The following is a 21,699-nucleotide window of genomic DNA, read 5'->3' on the forward strand; positions in this document are numbered from 1 at the left end:
GGATGGGAAAAGATCTTTGGACACACTGCAAACTCATCACACACCAACAGCAACTCCCTTCAAAACCCAAGAAGCTGCTACAAAGCTGAGCTGACTTTATTGTATTTTGTAGAAGGAGAATTGCAATCCAAGATACAAGAAAGTGGAGAGGCTCAGAAAATTTTTAAGAGGACTTTTAGTAGAAATGATCTTCCTCTGAGACTTTCTACAGCAGCTGAGACCTTAGGAGAGAATGATCAAAGCCCTTAGGGCTTATCAGATTTTGATTTAAAAACCCACATGCTTTAGGGTATAGGGACACACTTCTGTGGTTGTGTAAAGTCTTTGTTCACTTCAGGTAAAATCTGATCTCTACTTCACAATGAATCCAAGATTCTGTAAGTGTCAGTCTTGGTAAAGAAACTGTTTTGTTTTAAAAAAACACTGTTGGAACTACAGGAACAGCTAAACCAGGAATGAGCAAAATATAACTTTGTACTCTGCTAAATAGAATGTGTTTGGAGATGCTACTTGTACTGTCATCTATATAACACAATGTCCTCTCACCCCAGCATGTTACCAAGCACTTATTGACACTAAACTTGGATAATCATACCTGCAATATGACTATATTGCTTAGATAATCTGTGTAAAAAGAAAACCCGCTGAAACTCTCCTCATAAATGCCCTAGCACTGGGCAGCTATCTGCTAATTCTGCAGTGCTTAATAGAGCACAGTAAATATGAGAGGCATATTTAGAAAAGGAAGTATCTTCACACCCTTAGGGAAAGCTCTGCGTACTAAAGTAATGATTCTTGACTTGCTTTTAGTCATTGTGCAGCTATTCTTCCCAGGTTGATGCACTGTTTTCAAGAAAATAAGATTGCATGGTATAACTTTTCAATGTCTTGGACTGTCTGGTCTACTTGAATTTTTGAAGGTGTTTTTTGTTGTTGTTGTTTTTTGTTATTTTCTTTTTTTTTTTTTTTTAGGATCTTTTAAGTGTATTTCTCCTGTAGGACAAAAAGAAGAAACATAGATATCCAGGGGGAACACAGAGATTCATAGCTTTGAATTATGGAGTATTATTACGTCACAGGAGCCAGGTATTCATCTCCCATAAGTTAAATTCTTCTCACCATCAAGACACTGGCTAAAGCTGCTTGTGTAGTCTCTAGTCTGTGGAAGAGATGTGCCCAAAGGATCTTCTGCCTACGTGCTTAGACACCTGTTTGAGGGTGGCAGTCATGCTGTAGAGGCGTTTTTATCTCTCGTTGGAATAGAGGGGAGCCTGGGGACTAGCTGAGCCCTTATACTTAATTAATAGGCTAGAATAGGGGACACAAAGCACAAGTTGAGTCCTAAGTTCTGACTATTTCTCCCTTGTACTAATTTTCCCAAACCCAGGAAGCTCATTGACTTTGCTTCCATTGGAGAACTAAAGCCAATGCACACTCCTCCATGCCGAGTAGGTAAAATATCAAAGTTATTGTTCAAATTTCTTCTAGTTATATGGACCCCTAGAAGCAGTATTATACCTACCTAGTATCTTATGGGTTATTTTCCTGTATCTTTTTCCTTCCTTTACCTGTTCTCTGTGTTTCAGACCTTACCTGGTATGGACTGCTTTCAGTTCTTCTTTCTACTTCTTTATACTTGCTACTTGTACAGCTTCTACTTATGCAGCAATTTTTACTTTTTCTCCTAAAAGTTTTTTAATTATAGGTTTCTAGTCTTTTATTCCTGAATGTGAGATTTGTTTTTTAGCAAAACAACATGAACGGTGATTGATAAGTGTTTAAAACTTTTTCTCCCATATGGTTTGGCTCAAAATAATTTGCACGATTTGCTCCTTTGCATTGAAAACAGATATCACTGGTTTGGACTTTATTCTGTGTACTGATATAAAATGTAATAAATTCATGATCTCTTTTTCTTAAGCTACAACTCATTTTAGTTCAAAGATGAGTCCCTGCATTTATCATAATGAAGGCAAGGAGCTTCATGTTTAATGCAGCATTTTTATAACCAGGAGATTGTTACTATAATTTTCTTAATCACTGGTAAGAGGCTCTTTACTGGCTGTAAGTGACCATCAGCATAGGTTGTTAAAGCTAAAGATGACAGAATCTTCCCTCCTGTGTGTTACAAACAGCTCTTTATAGAGATGATGCACAACTCATTGCAGTGCTGTGGTCTGTGGCAGGCAGAGACCAACGTGAGATCTACCTCTGCTGTCTATTAATGTTTGAGTTATATTCAGGACTACTATTTCAGAGTTGCCAGGCACAATACAGAGTGCTGCTCCCAAGCTCTGCAATCCACTTAGTCTATCCGAAAAAGCTACATTAACCATTTTAGTTGCAGTCTTTCCATGAGCTGGAGTAATTTTCTGGCACCAATTCATATACACTGCTTCTAAATCTCCTAGTTTATTACTAAATTCTCAGTTCTGGCATTTAGGCAGCTAAAGAGACTCTTTTCATACATCTTGGTGGCTTGATTGGTTTTATCCTTGACATCTTGATTGTATGGAAAAAGATAATAGTTCTTCTTCACCTTTGTTACCTAAGTTGATGCCTGGCTGGTACAGCTCACCAGTTTCACAGGCAGGTCTTTCCTATTTGCTTTAGATGAATACAGCTAAACCAAGCATCTTCTTGTCCTCACAGCAAATGGATGAGGATTCCAGAGAACTCAAATACTCCATCTAAAGCCACATGCCTTGCTATCAGCTCTCTTTCTATTCTGTTTTCCACGTAGAATAGGAAGGCTCTCTGACCAGACTAGTATGAGCAGCTCCTGTCTTTCAGCAGTTTACTGGGAAGGGTTTTAGAGACAATAGAGCCAGCTGGCATTGACACCTGCGGGGGACAAACCATTCAAATTCCTCATTCTGATCTCTGTGCCTTTAGAACTGGTCAGGTTGGCTTAAGGGAGGGCATATGTAGTTACCATGTTGAAAGAAACAGGCAGATCCCTGCCTCTTTAGAACTCTCTTCTTAAAGGGCTTCTGGCCTGTATTTCTTCCTCCCCATGGAATATATTCTCATTCTTTATTCTTTATTTCTGGCTAGTTAGCCAAAAGAAAAATTCCTGGAAGTTGAGCAACAGAAAGCTGAGCAAGACCATGTAGTGAGGGTTTATGAAAAATCTCATTGCAGCAGATAAAGCCAATTACATGTGTCACTGAGGAGTAAAATAAGCCCTGCTCAAATGAAATTTCTTCCCTTGATGTTATATTTACAGAGCTTTTGCGTCACTGTAACTGGGAACACTGAGATGAAGACACATTAATATAACAGCACGAAAATTCACAGAGGAGCAGAGCAGGTACTGGGGATTCATCCAAAGGGGAGATAATTCTCCAGTCACCCTGAGAAGGGAAGAGGAGACAGCTGCTTTCCCTGATGTTGCATGGGACTGTCAGCATCTCTCCTGCCTACAGACTGCTTTCCTCCTCAGTGTGCTCTAGGAAGAAATATGTAACTGGAAAAATATAAAGAAGTGAATAAGCAGAGACGTTCAGACTGAGGAAGAAAAGTTCTGCTTTCTCCAGCTGCTGGCAGGGGTCTCTCCTGGTTGCAGAGCTCCCAGGACTCCAGCCAAGGAGAGAAGGGAACCACTGCCAGGGGGTGTCTCCAGAGGAGAGTTTTGCTTGCTCAGCTTCCTCCTCATGTCAACCCCACAAGGTCACCCCATAAAGCTTGAGTTTTACATGTCTGAAACTTTAGTGCAGCAGGTTAACACAGCCATATTTTGAATTCTTTACATTTTCTCACAAGGCTTAATTGAAAATCTAACAAAACTATCTTTCCCGTTGAGACACCTTTCATTAGCATCTTGAGTTGGGTATTGAATGGCTGCACCCTATTAGAAGAAATTTAATCTGTCTTAATATGATAGATTTAATAATTGGTAACTTAAACTCTAATTTGTTTCCCTGACATGTTGCATAGAAATCATAATTTTACTTTTCTAGGCATAGTTTGTCTATTTATTCACTGAAATATGTGATATCTATCTGTATCTACACTAGAAATTTGAAAGGAAAATAGCTAAAATATTTAAACAGGAAAGTACCAGAAGTTTTGATGGAAACATTAAATTATCAGCTATTTTGAGAAAAAAAACATGCCAATGTTGTACTGTCTTCACTTCAATTAGTCCCTTCATACAAAAAAATTAGATTTTGGGACAAACCAGAGCACATTACTTACTACTTTAATATCACCCAATATTGGAACAAATTTAATTGAAATTACTACAGTTGGTGTATAAAGATCCATTCAGTAAATTATGCTTTAAAAAATGCATGGAGAGACTTGGGCTAATTTTATTAGAGGTTTTAATTCAGATTCTCTGTCTAGTAGTTGGATAACTGTGAAAGAACTATTTATTAGTTTAAAGCTCATACAGCTGATTGATGCATGCTAATGCATTTAAGATTTAATAATCACATCTTCCTTAATTGAATTGTATTTGCTCAGACAGAGCATATAATTAAATCAAGTCTTTTGTAATCCTTCTCATGCCAGATTATTCTATGGTCCATTGGGGAAGAATAGTCAAGAGTGTGAATTAAGTTAATTTAAGCCCATTGAAAAAAATCTGTAGTCATGTGAAAATTTGGTATATCAATCATTTTCCAAAATAAAGGGATTTATTCTTCCATACAAATGTTCTGCAATAATTAAGAAGTGTATAGAGGTAGCAAGACTTAAAATGCAACTAGGATGGAGCCTGTTGTAAGAAAATCCAGCACATTTCTACAGCAGGTAGTGAAATCCTTATACCACATGACCAGCAAGTCACTTTATACAATTCCTCTCAAATGCTGTTATGGAAAATGAAGATATCAGATGGTAGACACAGAAAACAAAGCCAAGACATGCCCAAGAAATCAAAGGAGAGGGACGAGACAGTGCTTTACTGGACACTTCAGTGTGCTTGTTTATATAGTGTCAGCTGTTTCCAAGATGCAAGTCCGGAGCCTAGGAAGGGGATTCCCAGACTAAAGGATAAAAAAACTGGTTTCAGTGAGGGGCAAAAATCAGTTAGAGATGGGAATGGATTTCAGGAAGACATGCCAAGGGAAAGACAAAGCAATAAAAGCATTTTTTCAGGAAAGAAATGTATCTGACAGCTGAAATTTTTATAATCTACTTTGCCTCTTTTTGGTAAAGAGTTGTAAGAGAAGAACAGTAGAGTTTAGGCATATGGGGGTTTACTTATTGAATGCCTTTTTCTGATTGCTGGGGACCTTTTGATAGGATAAAACTACAGCAATATAATTCATCGTGTTATCTTCAAGCTTGGCATTTTCTTCTTTTTATGACAGATCAGAGGAATTGAATAAATGGATTTGCTGCAAATGTATCTTCTGTGCCCATAACATTTTAGAAGATCTATTCTACATAGCAGTGATATGGAAAAAAGAAAAAAGTTATTCTCTGATGAATGAGCTGTTACCTCAAGTATGAATTACCGACCCAATCTAATTTGTCCATCAGAGTTAAATTATAGAATTTATCCTTTTTAGTAAGCAACACTTCTAATTTTTCTGATTAAATATCACCTGCAGCAGAATCTGAGTTTTGTCCTTGATTTCCCAATACTATAATTTTGTTAAAGATATCATCATGGGGCTGTAATGTTTTGTCTGAGGATTCTGATAACATGCTCTATGGCATTTCACTTGAAGAATGATTTGCTCTTAATGTCATATTCAACCTTTCATTAGCAAAGGTCTCATAAAGATTTGTTTCCTTGACTACCTCATAAAATGTAATTCCATAACTGTAAAAGGAAAAAAAAAAAAAAATCTTTGACACTGGTGTATAATTAATAACGTATCACAGAAAGAACTCTGTTTCACAAAGTGCTGTCAAGGATCTGCTTGTGAAGTAAAAACATGCTTTTCTTTCTGTGCAGGTGATTTGTAAAAGAAATGCAGGATGATTTTTCTTTTGCTTTTCTTCCTGGTACAACAAGTGCTAGTGTTGATCTCTAATGTTTCTTCAAGGGGCAAGCCTGCAATGGCTGAGCAGGGTATGTCACCATGCAGCACTCCAGCATAGCGCTGACAGCTGTAGGGGTTTGCTCCTAATTTGAAATAATGCCGACCTACAGGTGTAAAATTACGATAAAATCTTCTTATCCCTGCACCTCCTGCTAAAGGGCTTCTTGTCACAGTGTCATCTTGAAATATTCCTGAGGTTTTCAGCTCAGTGCATGTCCTGTGTCTAACATGAGCTCAGGGTAAAGGCACCTGTCACCTCTCATTCAGCTTTTTCTAAGTGCAAATCTGAGCAGCAAATTTAAGTTATAAACTTCATCTAAATTCAGTGAATGCAAACAAACCTGGCCCTAGGCTGGGGAAAGGTCCTGCCATTCCTGGCCTGGGTTCTGCTTAGATGTGCTCTTTGATATAAAATATGGATGAACAGAGTACCACTACACAGGCTGATTGCTCCTCTAAGCAGGAATGAGCTCATCTTTTTCAAGTGCTTAGGAATTTGCTCCAGGCACTGGATATCTTTTGTGACAAAAAGTTTTCCCCCAGTTTAGAAGTGATTTATTTTGCTGACTTAGGACCAGTTCTTTGGGAAACCAGCAGTGCTGAGGATCTGTTGTTTATAAATGAGCATAATCAGTTCATTACCTAACCCAAATGACAGCAGGACAAACTTGTTGGAAGCCAGAGGGTAGTTTTACTTGCCATCAACTTCCCTGGTGTCCTACAGCATTGCAACAGTACTTGAAAAATCAATCAGCTTATTAGAAGCCTTTCTAAGCCAGCTAATCATCTTCACAGCTCGTACTTTCTCCTGGCACTAGAGATGAAGTTGACAAAATGTGCTTACAGTCTTTCCTTGTACCTATCATCTCCCACATTTCACATCAAGGGTATGCCTTGCCAGGGTAGAGTCCTTCCTGATAATAAAATGCTAAATAAATTATAGCTGGAGGGAATAGAGACGGTGTTGACTGATGCTAATTCCCTGAAGTCAATGTAATAGTATCTTCTGAGGCTGTGTTTGTGATGGGAGGTTGAAAGAATAAATGTTTGTTTCTGGAGGAAAAAAGAAAAAGAAAGAAGTACAGGATTAAATATTACACCTCTAGTGAGCAAAGAGGATTCTGCTGGAGGTACATGCCACTTGTGATAATAAAGGAAAGGTCTTATGATGCTGATAATCCTTCATATCTTTAGTACTGTTCTGTGAGCACAAAATATACAACCAGAAAAAGAGAATGTACTAATTCATCTTTCTCCAGCCCTCTCTTGATTTTCACCTCACAAAAGTAATTTTCTTTTCTCAATGAATTCTATACTCTCTCCTGTACAGATGAAATGAAATAGTTTTGGATTCTGCAGATGCAATACTATTTCCAAAAACTACTTGTTTTTATTTAGAAAAACAAAATAATTACAAAACTGATGATCTTTAGTGACTTGGGCTAAATACTATATAGTGACTACCAGCACTCTGCTTGTATTTCCTTCCTTCCTTCCTTCCTTCCTTCCTTCCTTCCTTCCTTCCTTCCTTCCTTCCTTCCTTCCTTCCTTCCTTCCTTCCTTCCTTCCTTCCTTCCTTCCTTCCTTCCTTCCTTCCTTCCTTCCTTCCTTCCTTCCTTCCTTCCTTCCTTCCTTCCTTCCTTCCTTCCTTCCTTCCTTCCTTCCTTCCTTCCTTCCTTCCTTCCTTCCTTCCTTCCTTCCTTCCTTCCTTCCTTCCTTCCTTCCTTCCTTCCTTCCTTCCTTCCTTCCTTCCTTCCTTCCTTCCTTCCTTCCTTCCTTCCTTCCTTCCTTCCTTCCTTCCTTCCTTCCTTCCTTCCTTCCTTCCTTCCTTCCTTCCTTCCTTCCTTCCTTCCTTCCCTCCCTCCCTCCCTCCCTCCCTCCCTCCCTCCCTCCCTCTCATTCTCTCTTTCTCTCTGATAAACCCTGTCTTTGTCATTTCAGTTTATCTGAAATTGGAGGTAAACAACTGGCATTTTAAATTGGATGTAGCAAAACCTAGGAACTCCTTTGATATTTTCTGTAGGCTGTGGATTTGGTTAGATAAGACCTAAAAGTTATTCATAGATTTGCTTCTTGATGATCTTGGCCAAGACATGTCACTCTTCTATGCCCTGTTTTTCACATTCACAGGTGACACCAGCTTCTGTGAAGGACTTTGAGATGTGAAGGACTTTGAGATGTGAGATGTTCTTCTGCAGAACACCTTTTCAGGCTTATTCTTGTTCTTGCTTTCCCTGCCATTGCAGTAAATTGGCAGATAATCACAAAGGACTGAGGCCCTTACAAGAAATAGACAGGTCAAAACCACCTGCCTCCCATATATATTTCTGCTTTTTCATCTTTGAAAACAACAGATTTTTCTGTTCCCAGCTAGTCAGTGTGGTATCCCCAGGGGTTGTCCTGAGAGACAGAGACCAAACCATGGAGATCAGGGTGAAGAAAATGGTTGAAAACCTCAGGTATCAGAAATGCATATCAGTGGCCAAGAGAGAAGACATATGTTAAGAAGGAGTTTTGTCATCATGCTACAGAGACAATGTTGGAAGTGAGAAGTGTCCATTGTCACTTTACAGCTTCCTTAGGTTGCTCACAGCTGCAGAAGATGTCCTGAGAGGGAGAGACAGAGCAGAACAGTCACATGCCTTTTGGAAAAACAGAAAGTATTTTCCAGAACAGTCTCTCACCTGTTCATGTAGAGCAATTTGTGAGCAGCTGGGTGCCTCAGGTGTCTCTTGGGAAGAGAAGTGGCAATCACCAACCACATTACAGTGGAGCAACAATGGGAAGTGAACCTCTGTTCAGAGAGAGTGAAAGACTGAGGATGTCTGAAAGCCTGCAGGCTCATGTTCACCTTCCCAAGTTATCCAGGAGAATCCATTTATTTGACTGCAAAACTCATGAACCTACTCAGTCTGAGCTTGTGTAGTTCCAACAGGTGTTAATGTGTTGGATCTTATTTCCTATTTGGCAATATTTTTAACTTGGAATATGAGTGTGAAGAGAGTTAGTGAGAAATTGACATCTTTAGCACAAAGTGCCTGGAAGCATAAAACCATGTCTTAAGTCCTCCTAGAAAAGCATTTTTTCAACTGCTATTTTTATGAATTACTTGTTTCTGTGCCATTTATGGTCATTTCCTTCCTTAGAAATGTTATTTTGCAGTTGTTTAGTCCACAAAGCACAAACCTTCTCTGGCTTCTGCCTTAACTAACCAACCCATATAAATTTCTCTTGAAATTCACAGCTGTCTTCAGTGAATGTGAGTAAATGAGCCTGCCAGGTTGAGCTGACTCTAAACTTTCTTGTCTTTGGGATGCAAATCTTTGTAAGTATATTTAGGTCATCTCTATTTGATTTTCATGGGACATGGGGGAAGGGAAGAAACTTCTTCTTCCATAAAGGAAAGAAAATGAAAAGATGGGCTTTAAATCACTCTTTTCAAAGTCAATATCAGAGTCATCACGTTCCATTCAAGAACCCAAGGATGCTGGGCTTCTGTTATTCTTGTGTTTGTGTGAGAAAAAATATTTCTCACCATTGTGTTCATCTTTCACCTGTGATTTAAACCATATTGAGGTTGTGACTGGTAGGTGCCATAAGGGACTCATGTGCAATCTAGTCACTGGTTCAAATTCCAAAGCCAATCTGCTGGTACTTAGATGTTTTTAATGCCTGACTGAAATTGTTCATAAAATTCCTCACCACTTCCCATATTCTTTACCTTCCTGGCCTGTGTACCCAGCAATCTGCTTCTTTTAAAATAATATTTCCCTGACACAAGGTCTCAGAGCACCACTTAAAACTACCCAGCTCATATTTAATTCATATTTGGATTTCCCCAACTGGAGATGCTTAAGTATATATTATGGCCAGCAAACTGGAACCCCTCAGATATCCAAGAGCTGGAAAAATAACTCTCAATAACATAGGACATAAAGTATTTGCTGTACCTCCTAGTCATCCTCCAAATCATAGGCAGAGGCAGAAATGGGATAAAAATCAGTGCAGTGCTCAGAAAGTGCAGCATTTCAGACATGATCATCCTTAACACAAATCCCTCTTTACTTCTGGTTTATATAATAATTTCTTCCAACTTTATGGCAGAGTCACACACCTGGCCTGCCTTAATGTAAATGAAAAATCAGACTTTGATGTGTAATATCGTAAAAGTTCTATGGTAAAATTTAGTTGTAAATTTTGTACATTTTATTGTAAAAATGTAAGAGTTTTCACCTTGACAGATGATAAAATGTATAATGCACTGTGTGCAGATGGTTGGTGCTGGCTTTGCAGAGATGGGAACCAAAGCTGATACCATCCAGCAGTCTGTCTGTCAGATTTTGTAAAAAAGACATATTTTAGGGTGTTTCTGGGTAATAAAGTCTCCTGAGTTCTTTGCAGCTGGATTTCTGTGATCATGTTTTCAACAACATTGAAAGTGCAGATGGGGGAGGAGAAATGGGTGCAATTTTCATTAGCAGGTGGGTTTATTAAGGCGCTATTATTAGGCACCAGTTCTTCCCAAATGAAGATACCATTAAAAATGTCATTTATGGCATTAAAGGTAAAACTGCAGAACTAACTGCAACCAAAAGCATTAAAACTTCAAAAGCTTTTTAAATATATGTTGCTTAATTCCAGAGAGGATCATATGGAGAATACAGCTGGATTGAGATCATATAAAGGATTTCTTAACTTGTGGTTGGGATGACTTTCATAATCTACTTGGAAGTGCTGTTTGTGAGCAGCAGGACCATGGCAGAGCATGCTCCAGAAACTCAAACGAGTGTAAGGGAAAGTGAAGATTACTGATGACAACTGGAACTAAATATCATAAAAAGTTATTTGATTGAACAGTACTGTGACAGAATTGCACTGCAAAATGTGAGGACTCTGCTTAGTCTTTTCCCACATCTTAATGGAGAAGAGTTATAAAGATTAATTATTTAGGCAGACAGCCTGTATATTCACTTCTTAACCAGTGCTTACAAGATTAAAGAAGTTTTCTCCACCTGAAGACACTTACCGAAGTGGAAGAACAGGAGTTTTATGAGGAGTGACAGCAAAATTTTATCTCTGTGCCACATTCCTCTACTGTTCCATGTGTTTAGTCTTGCCCAGTTTAATACAACAAGCTCTCCCTGATTTCAGGATTGCATTTTTTAGCACTTAGCCAAATCAGAAACCATGGTTCATATTTTATATTTATCTTTCAAATTCTGATGTGACAGAGGTTTCAGTTGGATACCAATTGCTGTGATCAGAAGTGTGCTTTCAAATATTTTTTAATATTTTATAGATTAGCACCCAAAAGGAGGCAGAAACCTAAAAGAAAAGTAACTGCTACATCAGCTTCTTTTCTGTGACTGCTGATGAATTAATGATTATCCTTTTACATCTCTTATGCCAATAGCAGGCATGAAAGGCTGTAACATTCAGGATACCCAAAAATGTTAGAAAAGGGGGGTCACAGTGGAGTCCTAGGTAAGATGCAATGAACAGGGACCAGACACTGGGAGAGGGGGAATTGTGAGTCACCTGTTAGGGCAGGGAGTAACTCATCTCCTGGGAGCATCCTACGTTATCTGCAGGCAAGGGGAGCAAGGAACCACTGCCTGGGGATCTTTCTTTTCCTGCTTGTTGAATTTGAGCCCACCAAATAGTCAAAATCCGTAGGTATGTGTGCATATACATGTGTGTGTATACAGAGAGATGGGGTAGGGGAGAGAGGGAGAAAGTAAACACATGGTTGATATATTTGGATTTGTATAAGGGTAGATAAATAAATAAAATTCTTTGATTTTAGAATGACAGACTAAACAAAACAAAACAACAACAACAAAATACACACAGCTGTTCCTCCTAAGAAGGGAAGGGAGAGAAAGGTATCCACGAGCCCAGTCCACAATAAGCTGTTTATTCACCAGACCAGCTGTTATTTAACTGTCTCTGAAGTATTGAGAGCTCTTGGAATCCTCTGAAAATCAAAAGGTTTGACTTATCTAACTCAGACACAGTACTTCCTCATCTTTCTCCTTCAATAGAGCTTCCATTTGACATTTGTTTTGTTTTGTTTCGTGTCTCAGTTTCAATATTTTGGAAAGCAAAGCAGTCTGGAGTTAAGTGGAGTACAGAGACTGATTGATCTTCTTCAAGCCTCTAAAGCTATCTTCAATGACTGTCATATTAGTGGGATAAAGAAAGGCACAGTGCTCCACAGGACTGTTTTTTGGTTTTTCTGGGCTGTGCTCTGAAATAATTTCTCAAGGATTTAACTGGATGCTGAAACAGCAATTTAAAAATTCTTTGCTTTGATCTGAAATATCTGATAAAAATACCTGGATTTTCTGGAGTCCCCCTTTCTGTGTTTCTATTATTTTTATTTCCTTTACCAGCCTTAATGGCTCTACTTTATTTATCTTTTGTGATGCATGGGTAATAAATGCTGGGCTACAGATGAAGACAAAATCCCAAAGTGATTTGGGCAAAAGCAGAAAGAAACAAAGTAAGAGTGGAGAAAAAAAGCAATAACCTGAGACCAAATGTTATTTATGCTTTTACAGTGTTTAAACATCTATTAAACAAACATCAGCTACAACCCAGCTGTAATTTTGCCCTGTTGTTAGCCAGTTGCAAAAGCTCAGTCCCCTATTCATTGTTAGCTATTGAAATAGGACTCTGAGATAAGAACAAAGACATTTTCAAAAATTTGTTTATTAGTAAAGGCCAGTGCCTGTCCTGTATGTTAATATAGACTACTTAAAATCCACAAGAAATTGTTCCCCCCAATCCAAGCTGCTCACCCATGCAATTGCTACCTGAGATCTTTGGAAGTTCAAAACTGTCATTCTTTCCTCTCTAAACATTATCCCCACATTCATTTTTAATTTTACTCCTAACAGTGAGCACAATGTCCCAGCAGCATTAGCAAGGAGCCAGGGGTTGCACCAATGGCTTTGCCATTTCTTTTTGACATCTTCAAGCTGTTTTGAATCAGTGGTGCTGTGTCTTGCAGTGTGGAGCCTAAAAAGGCTGCAGTGTTTTCTTCTTGCAGTTATTAGTTGGCCTGTGACAGTGACATTGATGTTGTGGTGGCAGACACATGCAAATTGGAAATTAATATACTGAGCTTGATAGTTACAAAAGAATTTAAAAGTCAGATCATCCGAACCCTATTACATCATTTAATAAAAGCTGAGTGGAAATATCTAAGAAGCATGAGAAAACCTTGGATTACCTTATTTAAATTTGATACTTAATGAAAACATAAATTTTTAAACCCATGGAGACATTAACTAAATTAACCAGAATTATTTTAAAGGTTCAATTTACTCAGCTTGATCATCAGTCAAGGCAATCTCTATTTAAATTGATGGAGCTATGTCATTGTACACAGCTTGAGCTCTTCATCATGACAACTTTTCTAACATAACTGCTTTTAGAGCTTGAGGTTGTTTTTTGTGACAGCTACATACATGTTTTTCCAATGACTTCAGAACCATAAAACCACATTTAATATATTAAAAAGAAAAAAAAAGCACTTATGATAACTTACCATTCTGTAAAGTTTATCCTCCAGATCCTGATTAATTCTTTGTAAGGCTAGGTAATTGTTTTGTATCCTAAAACAAAGATGATATAATGTAACTGAATGCATTGCTTTTCATGTTTTTTACCTGTATTTCACATCAGTACAAAACCTTGGCTTGCACTACTTGAATTCTATTTGCTTATCACTCCTGTTACCAGTCAGTGGTTGCCTTTGAAATGCAATTACCACCTGCTTCCTAAGCAAACTTCCAAACTTCTTTGTCATATTTTCCTACTATATTTAGCAGCAAATTCCAGCAGGAACTGAAGATATGTTGGTCATTCTGCACTTGTGTGCAGACATATATTACAGCCTAGGAACTTGCACAAGGTAATTATAGTTTTACATCAGGCTCAAGAATAGTATGTACGAGAGGAAGCTTGAGCTCTAGGCTTAGGCAGCACAAAAAAAGCTTTATTGTGAAATAGCAGCAGAATCCTAATGACTATAGCAACATGTGGGCATCAACATGTGACTTAGAAGAGAATATTTCTTCTTTCAACAAAAGTTCAAGAAGTTGCCTATTTTTTCCAGGAAGTATATTTAGATAGCTTAGCTGAGAAAAGATGGGTATTTATTTTTATCAGCACTTAGGGATTGAATTAACTCACAAGATGAGGCTTCCCTACTTATTCCAGAGCAACACACCAAAGAAAAGTTTCAGCCTGCACATCTTTATGTTACTTTGATGGTAACCTTGGTATTGTAATGAATAAGCTGCACATCCTGTGGGAAAACCATTGGTATTTTGGTAGTAGCTGTGGCTTTCTCTCTGCAGAACCTGAGGAGGATAGGTCCTTGTTCATTAGTACCCATCACCTCAGCATAATGTATAACAAATGTAAAGCAAATGTTAGAAGCTCAGCTGTGAAAAGCTTGTCTGAATAAATCTATATGACTGTACTGATCAATAGGTCAAAGCATTTTCAGCAGTAAGGAGATTTTAGGTAATGTGCAAGTGTTTTCACTGTAAAAGTGAACTCAGTTGTAATTCACATTTATACAGCAAAATGCACTTCCTCTGAGAAGTCTGGATCTGGGTGTAGTTTCTGTGGTTATCAGGATGGGACTGGGATTAAAGAAGTCTCTTTGTTTATCATTTGGTTAGGAGTGGCTGCTGAAACTGGAATGAAGATCTGTTTTCCAAACGCCATAGTTGCGAATCAAAGGGTCCAGCCCACCCCTTCTTGGCAATGTGATGCTTATCTCAGCTTCTGTTGCCATGGAGATTATCTTTCCAGTTAAATGATCAGAATTCAGGGTGGGCCAGTGGCTTGCAGTGCCTCTCTTAAAGGATGCAGAGCTCTGGCTGGGGCTCCCAGCATTGCAATAACATCTGCTGCACGGACCTGAGAGGGGATGTCTGTGCCAAGGACATCTGCTCTGAGGATATAAATAATGACATTCCCATGGGTGAAACTCCTCAGGGTACCAAGGGTCAGCCCACAATCAGGGCAGTCATTTCCAATATGCATTGCAAGCCTGGGGGAAGTCTCAATGTTGCCTATGTTTTACAGAGCTCCTGAGCTGAGATCTCCTTCCTGGGAGGAGGATCTGTGGTAAACAGTGTTTGCTAAAGTGGTGACCCAAATGTGCTGAAAATCTCTGAGACTTGTACTATGAGGCTTGGTCAATACTCACCAATTCTCCCAGTGCTATTGTGTTTGTATCCAGGTGACTTAAAGGATTGACTGAATCAGACAATTCTCTACATTGTGCATGCTCCTCACAGCACTAAGCCTCTCTATAGACATTGATTTGTGCAGCTCTAGGTTTACCTGGGATTTTCCCAGACATTTTACTGTCAACAACAGAGACAAATCTCAGGGTACTCTGTACCCATCTTTTCGTGGTACAGAGGAAAGCAGAAATGATCTTAATACAAAGAGGGTTAAAATGCTTTGCCTGCAGCTACTCAGCACAAATATTTTGTTCTGCTGGTAAGGATGCATGCCATGATGCAGGAAGAAGAGATTTAGAGAAGTAAAATGGTGCCTTCTGGCTGAGCCCAGAAGTGCCCCAGCATCTTCTCTGTCATGCTTTATATTTTTTGTCTAGTAAAGCACAATATAACAGGTTAAACTTGCTTTATACCCAGGAAGTTTGTGGTTCAAGTGGAGGTGGTGTAAAAACTGATTTAAACATTAACACCTGCAATGCCCTAAAAGTTTGCATGGGTTCAAAAGCACTTGCATAACTTCCTCAGAATAAAGGGGAGAAAAAAATTTGGTTCAGGGCTTTTTTGGCCCAGGTGCCCCCGAACCACAGGCTGTTCTGCAGTGGTTACTGATGTGGACAGCTCAAGGGAACCCTGAAGGTCCCCTTCCCATAACTTTGAGACCATGAATTAAAACAGCAGTGATTGCTGCTTGGATAGCAGACTCATCATGGCAACAGTGAGTTTGTTCCTCAGCGTCTGTTTTCAGTTTTTCCTCTTGATATGGAAGATTGAAATGTTAATTATCTTTAATTATTTTTCAATGACAACACTTCCATGCCATATATAGTTGTAGAGGGTTTTGCAAGACTTTATCACAATCTGCTTCTCGCTTTGTAGCTTCTTTTGCCTTTGCCCATCAAATTTTTGCCTGTTGTATGTTTAGGAGAAAGTAGCCCACAAACTCTGGTTCTTTAACACATTCATTTTGCACTGAGAAAATGACCACCTCCCAGTACAGTCAAATCAAATCTAAAAAAAATCCACAGTAAGTAGGAAGCTGAGCTTCAAAAAATGTTTCTATTGAGAACAGTATGCAAAGGTAGTCAAAATAAGCACAAACACATATACATGTACATAAGCACATACACATGCACGTATATGCATAAACCCCAAATTGGAAATTCACTGTGCCAAAAGAAGTGTCAGCAAATGTAGGTGGCAAGGAGAGAAATGGACCCAGAAATACATGGAAGAAAGTGTTAAAAGGATAAATGAGGAACAGAGTCAGATCAATCTTTAAGCAAAACTGTAAGATAAAGGGAAGGGGAAATAAAGAGCAGGGAAAATTATTCAAATTTGAAAATGATCTGATGAGCAAATGGTAAGTTAACCTTGTTTTCAAAAAAAATACACCCAGATAGCCTGAACATTGTGAAATAAGAAATATTTTAACCTTGTAAATCTGGCTTTGAAAATGAAACAAAGGATAGGCTTTACTATGCTGCAAAACTGCTATAAGGACAAACTCGTGAAGTGATAATCTATCCTCAAGTGTTGATGTATTTTTGTGTTGTTCATGTCATTAGGAGATACTCATGTGACTTCAGGTGCACATATATGCATCCATTAAACAAATGTTTAGATTCTTGACCTAATAAGGGCCTAATGAAAAATATTCTGACCATACTGAACACGTCAGGTGTCTGTGCTCTAACCCACCAGACAACAATTCCTCCCTATGGCTGCAGATCACCACTCAAGAGGGAGTCTGCAAAAGCCTCTGTTTCTCTGTTTCCATGCAATCTCAAGCCCTCTTAAGGCCATGAAATACATCTAAAGTAAAACTTAGTCTTGGGCTGACTTTCTGTAAAGAAAATAATTTCTTCTAGAGTGTAGTTAGCTTTGAAAAGTGACTCTTGAAAGAGTAGCTTCTTGTTAAAAAAATTCTCTGTTATCACAAGTTATACCAACATCCTTATGAAAACAATAGTTTTTCCTCCAGGATTCCTGTTCAGAACACCCCTTCAGTCTGTGAAATGCTTTTGGTGAAATAATTATATGTGTGGGCTAATCTCAGTGCTAAATATATGCTTGTATGAGTTTACTTCTCTCATGCCTTAAAATAACTCTACTTTCTGTTAAAAGATAGAATGGGATTAAGTTGTTACCCAAGGCAGGGTCTCAAGGAAGAAACCCAAAGTGAACCTTGGAGTCCAGATGTGGTTCCAACTTCGGATTTTGAATTTTTTTTAGATTTTGACTTAGAAAAAGCTGTGCTGACCATGTCAGATAAGGGACCACTGTGAGGAATATGAAATCCCCTCTCTTTTCAGTCACTTTTCAAAGCTGAACCTATGCTTTACAGTTACTATTTTCAAATCTAGTTAGCACTGTTCTCCCACAGAGAAAAAATAAAGAGGCCATCTCTAAATGTTTGTAGAGAGGTTGAAAACATGACTATGGAGGCACATAAGTGACCTCCTCTCTTGAGTAGAAGTGGGGAGGCCTAGCAACAGCACAGGCAATTCTAGATAAATTAAGACAAAGACTTTCAGGAAGGATTACAAAAGGATAATCATTCAGCTGCTTGGAAAAAAAATTGCACTTCACAGAAAAGGAAATTTAATAACAGAAATGTTCTCAAGTGTATGAGAGGGATCTTGTTACACAGGGCCTATTCATTTATGGGTGGGATGAATTTCTCTCCCTGTGCAGTGAATAAAGGAAGAGACAGATAATTGAAACTAATTCTACCTCTTTGTTTTTCTCACATTGATTTTCCTCTGTGACATGTTGCTGACAAGCTTTTGGATGACAGTTTTTTTTCAGACATTATCCTTCTCCAGGTTGACAAATCTAGATGTTCAACTTTCAGGATGCCTTGCTATTCTCAATAGAAACATTTTTAAAGCTCACCTCGTAAAATATTTTTGGCTTCCATTATGATATGTCTTCAGGGGAGTAATCACCTGCCTGAAACATAATTTTTAATATAAGTTTTCTTCATAATATGGTACAATGTTCCATTAGAATACTGGAAAGTCATTTCTGCTAATGTGATGTTCTGGTATGAGTGCTAAACTTGGCTTTGAGCCCTTGGCCTGAGTTTCAAAGGGTGCTTAACTCATTAATACCCAGTGCAATTGATAAGAGGCTTTCTCCTGACTAGGAAGCCCATCTGTTTTAACAGAAGTGGGATGCTCAGCCCCTCTGCTGCTTTATGGCAGCTGCCCAAATTGATGCTTCAAGAGAAAAGAGCACCAGTGTTCCCTTTCCTGGAATGAAATGAATCAAAACTATACCAAGAATGAAGTTACTTCTAGTGGCTCTGCTCTAAGTGAAAAGAAGAATAATATTGTTGACAAGAGAACTATATGGAGAACCTCCAGACTGCACCTGATAGATGTGCTTAGATTTCAGAATCACCATGACACCTGTATATTTTAATTTCATTTTGAGAAGCATCCCCAGTTAGAGATGCATTTAAGTTATAAGACCACACTAGGCTGTTTCCCCTAAATTGAGATCTTACAGACTCATTCTGTTTAAAATTTGCATAAAATGATTTGGTTGACTCAGCTTATTGGTGGTTTCTGTCATTGTTTAGGTTTGGCTTTTGCCTTCTGCAAGGAATGAAAAATACTTCTTTGGGTATTGCCCTGGAATGATTTATTCTGTATTTCATTTTGAGTCATCCAATGAATTAATCAAATAGTTCCATTAAAATACCAGTTTAAGAAAGTCTCACAAGACATGCAAATACATTCCTGCATAAGTGGATAATTCTATTTTCAGAAGTTTTGAAAACAAATGAAAAAATGGATACTAAGAATCATGATAAATTTTAGGCTAAATCTACAGGCCATTTTAATCAGTGTCAGGAACAGAAGGAGTGCATGCTTAACATAATTTATCATTAACATTAACTAGGTTCCCTATTTTCAACAGCACTGTACCACAGCTACACCAGTTTTAAATAACAGCTTTTCAGCATCATTCCATTCTGCTTGAGACTAAAAAGGACATTATTTGCTATACTATAATGCAAAATGCCTTAATATTATTTCGTTTGAACACAGTCTCAGCTTTGAGTGAGGGAGAGCCAAATTCTATTCTCTTGCATCAGCACAATGAAGTCTAAACAAAGAAAATGTGCAAAGTCATTAAAAAAAAGATTTATCTGTATATACAGAGTACAAATAATATATGTATATATTTGCAGTGGGTTTATAACGTTTCTATGTGTAATGCCATATGGCACTACTCCACATGTATGTTTATACATAAATAATGACATATTTGCACATATATAGGTGTATTTTTATTTGCATACTTGCTTTTAGTACAGAGGCATTTTACATATCACATGTAAATAATTTCATGTGACATGCAATATATATTCAGGTAAATGAAATCTATATATCAAATACAAAACACAATGCATAATCAATAAATCATAAATCATGCATATTTGCACCTGTGTTTTTACTTACATATGTCTTTAATACAGCCATTTAAAAATTTTTAATAACTGTTTATTTCAAAAAGTTCATTACTAACCTTCTCAGTTTTTCAGTTACTTTTTCAAGTTCCTCCTGAGCACGTCTCAATTCTATTTCAAGATACTGACGTGTAGAATCAAACTCGGTTTCAAGCATTTCCAGCTTATGTGTCGTGTACGATAGGCGCTTTCGTAATTCCCCCTTCTGTTCCTGCAAAGTACTAGAAAAACAAAGACCACAGCTGTAGAATTTAGCTGCTCCCAAAAAGCTTTTCATGATCCACTCTTTGACCAGTTCCCTACAGTATTGCTTGGCCTCAAGCCAGAAAAGTGTGCTTAATTTGTTTACTGCACTTTGAAAATCTTCTGATTCAGACGGCTGACTATCTTCCATCTGTCCTTTCTGATGCATTTATTGCTACTATCTCATTATCCAGAATGGAATATGTTGTGAAAGAATCTTCATTGAGTTAAAATACAAAACACAGTCTAGAGTTTGGTTTCGCACAGGATCTTCCATTTAGAATTATCTTACCATACTATGACTGAAGCAGCAGGTCTCCATAGATCAGCTACAATAAACTGTGCAAAAATATTTCCTTGCCTAAAATCCAAATTACAGTTCTGTGGAGGAAGAATTTTTTGTCTTATTTGATTCCTATTTCACCCCAATCATTGCCACAGAGATGCCAGAGACCTTAATGCTCAGCATTTCATCTGGAGAATGGTAATCTACTAATAGTATCACAGTTTTAAGGTTATAGATCTTTCCCTTTTTCCCACACTTATTTGGGAGCCAAGACTTTCCAGACTCAGGTGTAATCCCTACTTTTTTACAGTTCTTTCTCTAAAAACCTTATGTCCTGATTGCAAACTATCTTCAGTTACAGTCTTAAACAAAATAAACCACAAGACTCAAGTGAGCCGCTCAGCATATCCCTTAATTCTAACTGCACAATGGAGATTTTGGTATCTTTGTCTATTAGTTTGCAAGCTCTTCAGTCTTCTAGCATGTTCACCAGTTGAACAGCAGGATGGGATTCCTGCCAGAGCTGGGATCTCTGGAGATGACTGGAACTCGGTTCATATACTGCCACCTCAGTATGGAGCTGATCTCTTGGCTCCAGGTGGGACCTCGGAGGCACTGTGAAATTGGGGTCTGCCATCACCAAGACACCAAGTGCTACCACAGGATGCATTGAGAATTGCCTTGCTTTTTTTTTTAATCATACGGTAAAAATAGTTCTTCATAAATGAATGGCAAATCTTGATTCCCTTTGATGTCAAGTGAGTGCTGCCATCAGCTGCACCAGAATAATGTTTTGGGTCTTTAATTAGACAAGAGAGTTGGGAACAACATGTCAGTCTTCAAGGAGCACTTATCTGAGCTGACTACAGCGTGACTGGCTTCTCCTCTACAAGCTGTGATAGGAGCTCAGTAAGTTAATGCAAAAGCCTTACAATTGCTGCTTGCTTGATCCATGCAGCTTTGAGCTAGGAAACAGCCCAATGTTTTGCCAACACGGCGCTCTATTTCAATTGCACATACTGCGTGGTTATAGTTATACTTAGATTACCACTTGTGGTTATATTCTCTTAAAATAATATATTCTAATTCAGACATTTAATGCAGCTCCACTTAATATAACCATTTAATTTTTATATTTCACTTGGTGAATTAAACTCTGAAGTTATCTAGGGAGCTGAGAACCAGTGCTGCTCATTTCTATGTGTCCTCATTGATGATATTACCACATCATACCACCTTTCACTTGCTCTGCTTCTGGCCTGTTCTTGCTGCTCCTCTGCTCATCTTGGCAAAGAAGAGCGGTCAGTTTTCCTTTCTGTAGCCTGGAAACTCATATTTTCTTCTGTGAAGTGGCAGTTACAGTGTCAAATCTGCTTAGAGTGAAAAGAGATATGATCGCAAGTCTTCTGCTGCTCT

The 21,699-nt window shown here is 38.2% G+C and overlaps 1 protein-coding gene across 1 annotated transcript in view; it reads right to left on the minus strand.

Moving 5' to 3' along the window:
- Nucleotides 1-21,699, minus strand: part of BEGAIN (brain enriched guanylate kinase associated) — a 115,046-nt gene that overhangs the window by 39,708 nt on the left and 53,639 nt on the right. The window contains exons 2-3 of the mRNA XM_058847834.1: nt 19,814-19,975; nt 13,558-13,624 (exon numbers count right to left, since the gene is read on the minus strand). Of these exons, the coding sequence (XP_058703817.1) occupies nt 13,558-13,624; nt 19,814-19,975 (229 nt within the window). The remainder of the gene's footprint in view (nt 1-13,557; nt 13,625-19,813; nt 19,976-21,699) is intronic.

The sequence above is a fragment of the Poecile atricapillus genome, chromosome 1, assembly GCF_030490865.1.
Source record: "Poecile atricapillus isolate bPoeAtr1 chromosome 1, bPoeAtr1.hap1, whole genome shotgun sequence".
NCBI lineage: Eukaryota > Metazoa > Chordata > Aves > Passeriformes > Paridae > Poecile > Poecile atricapillus.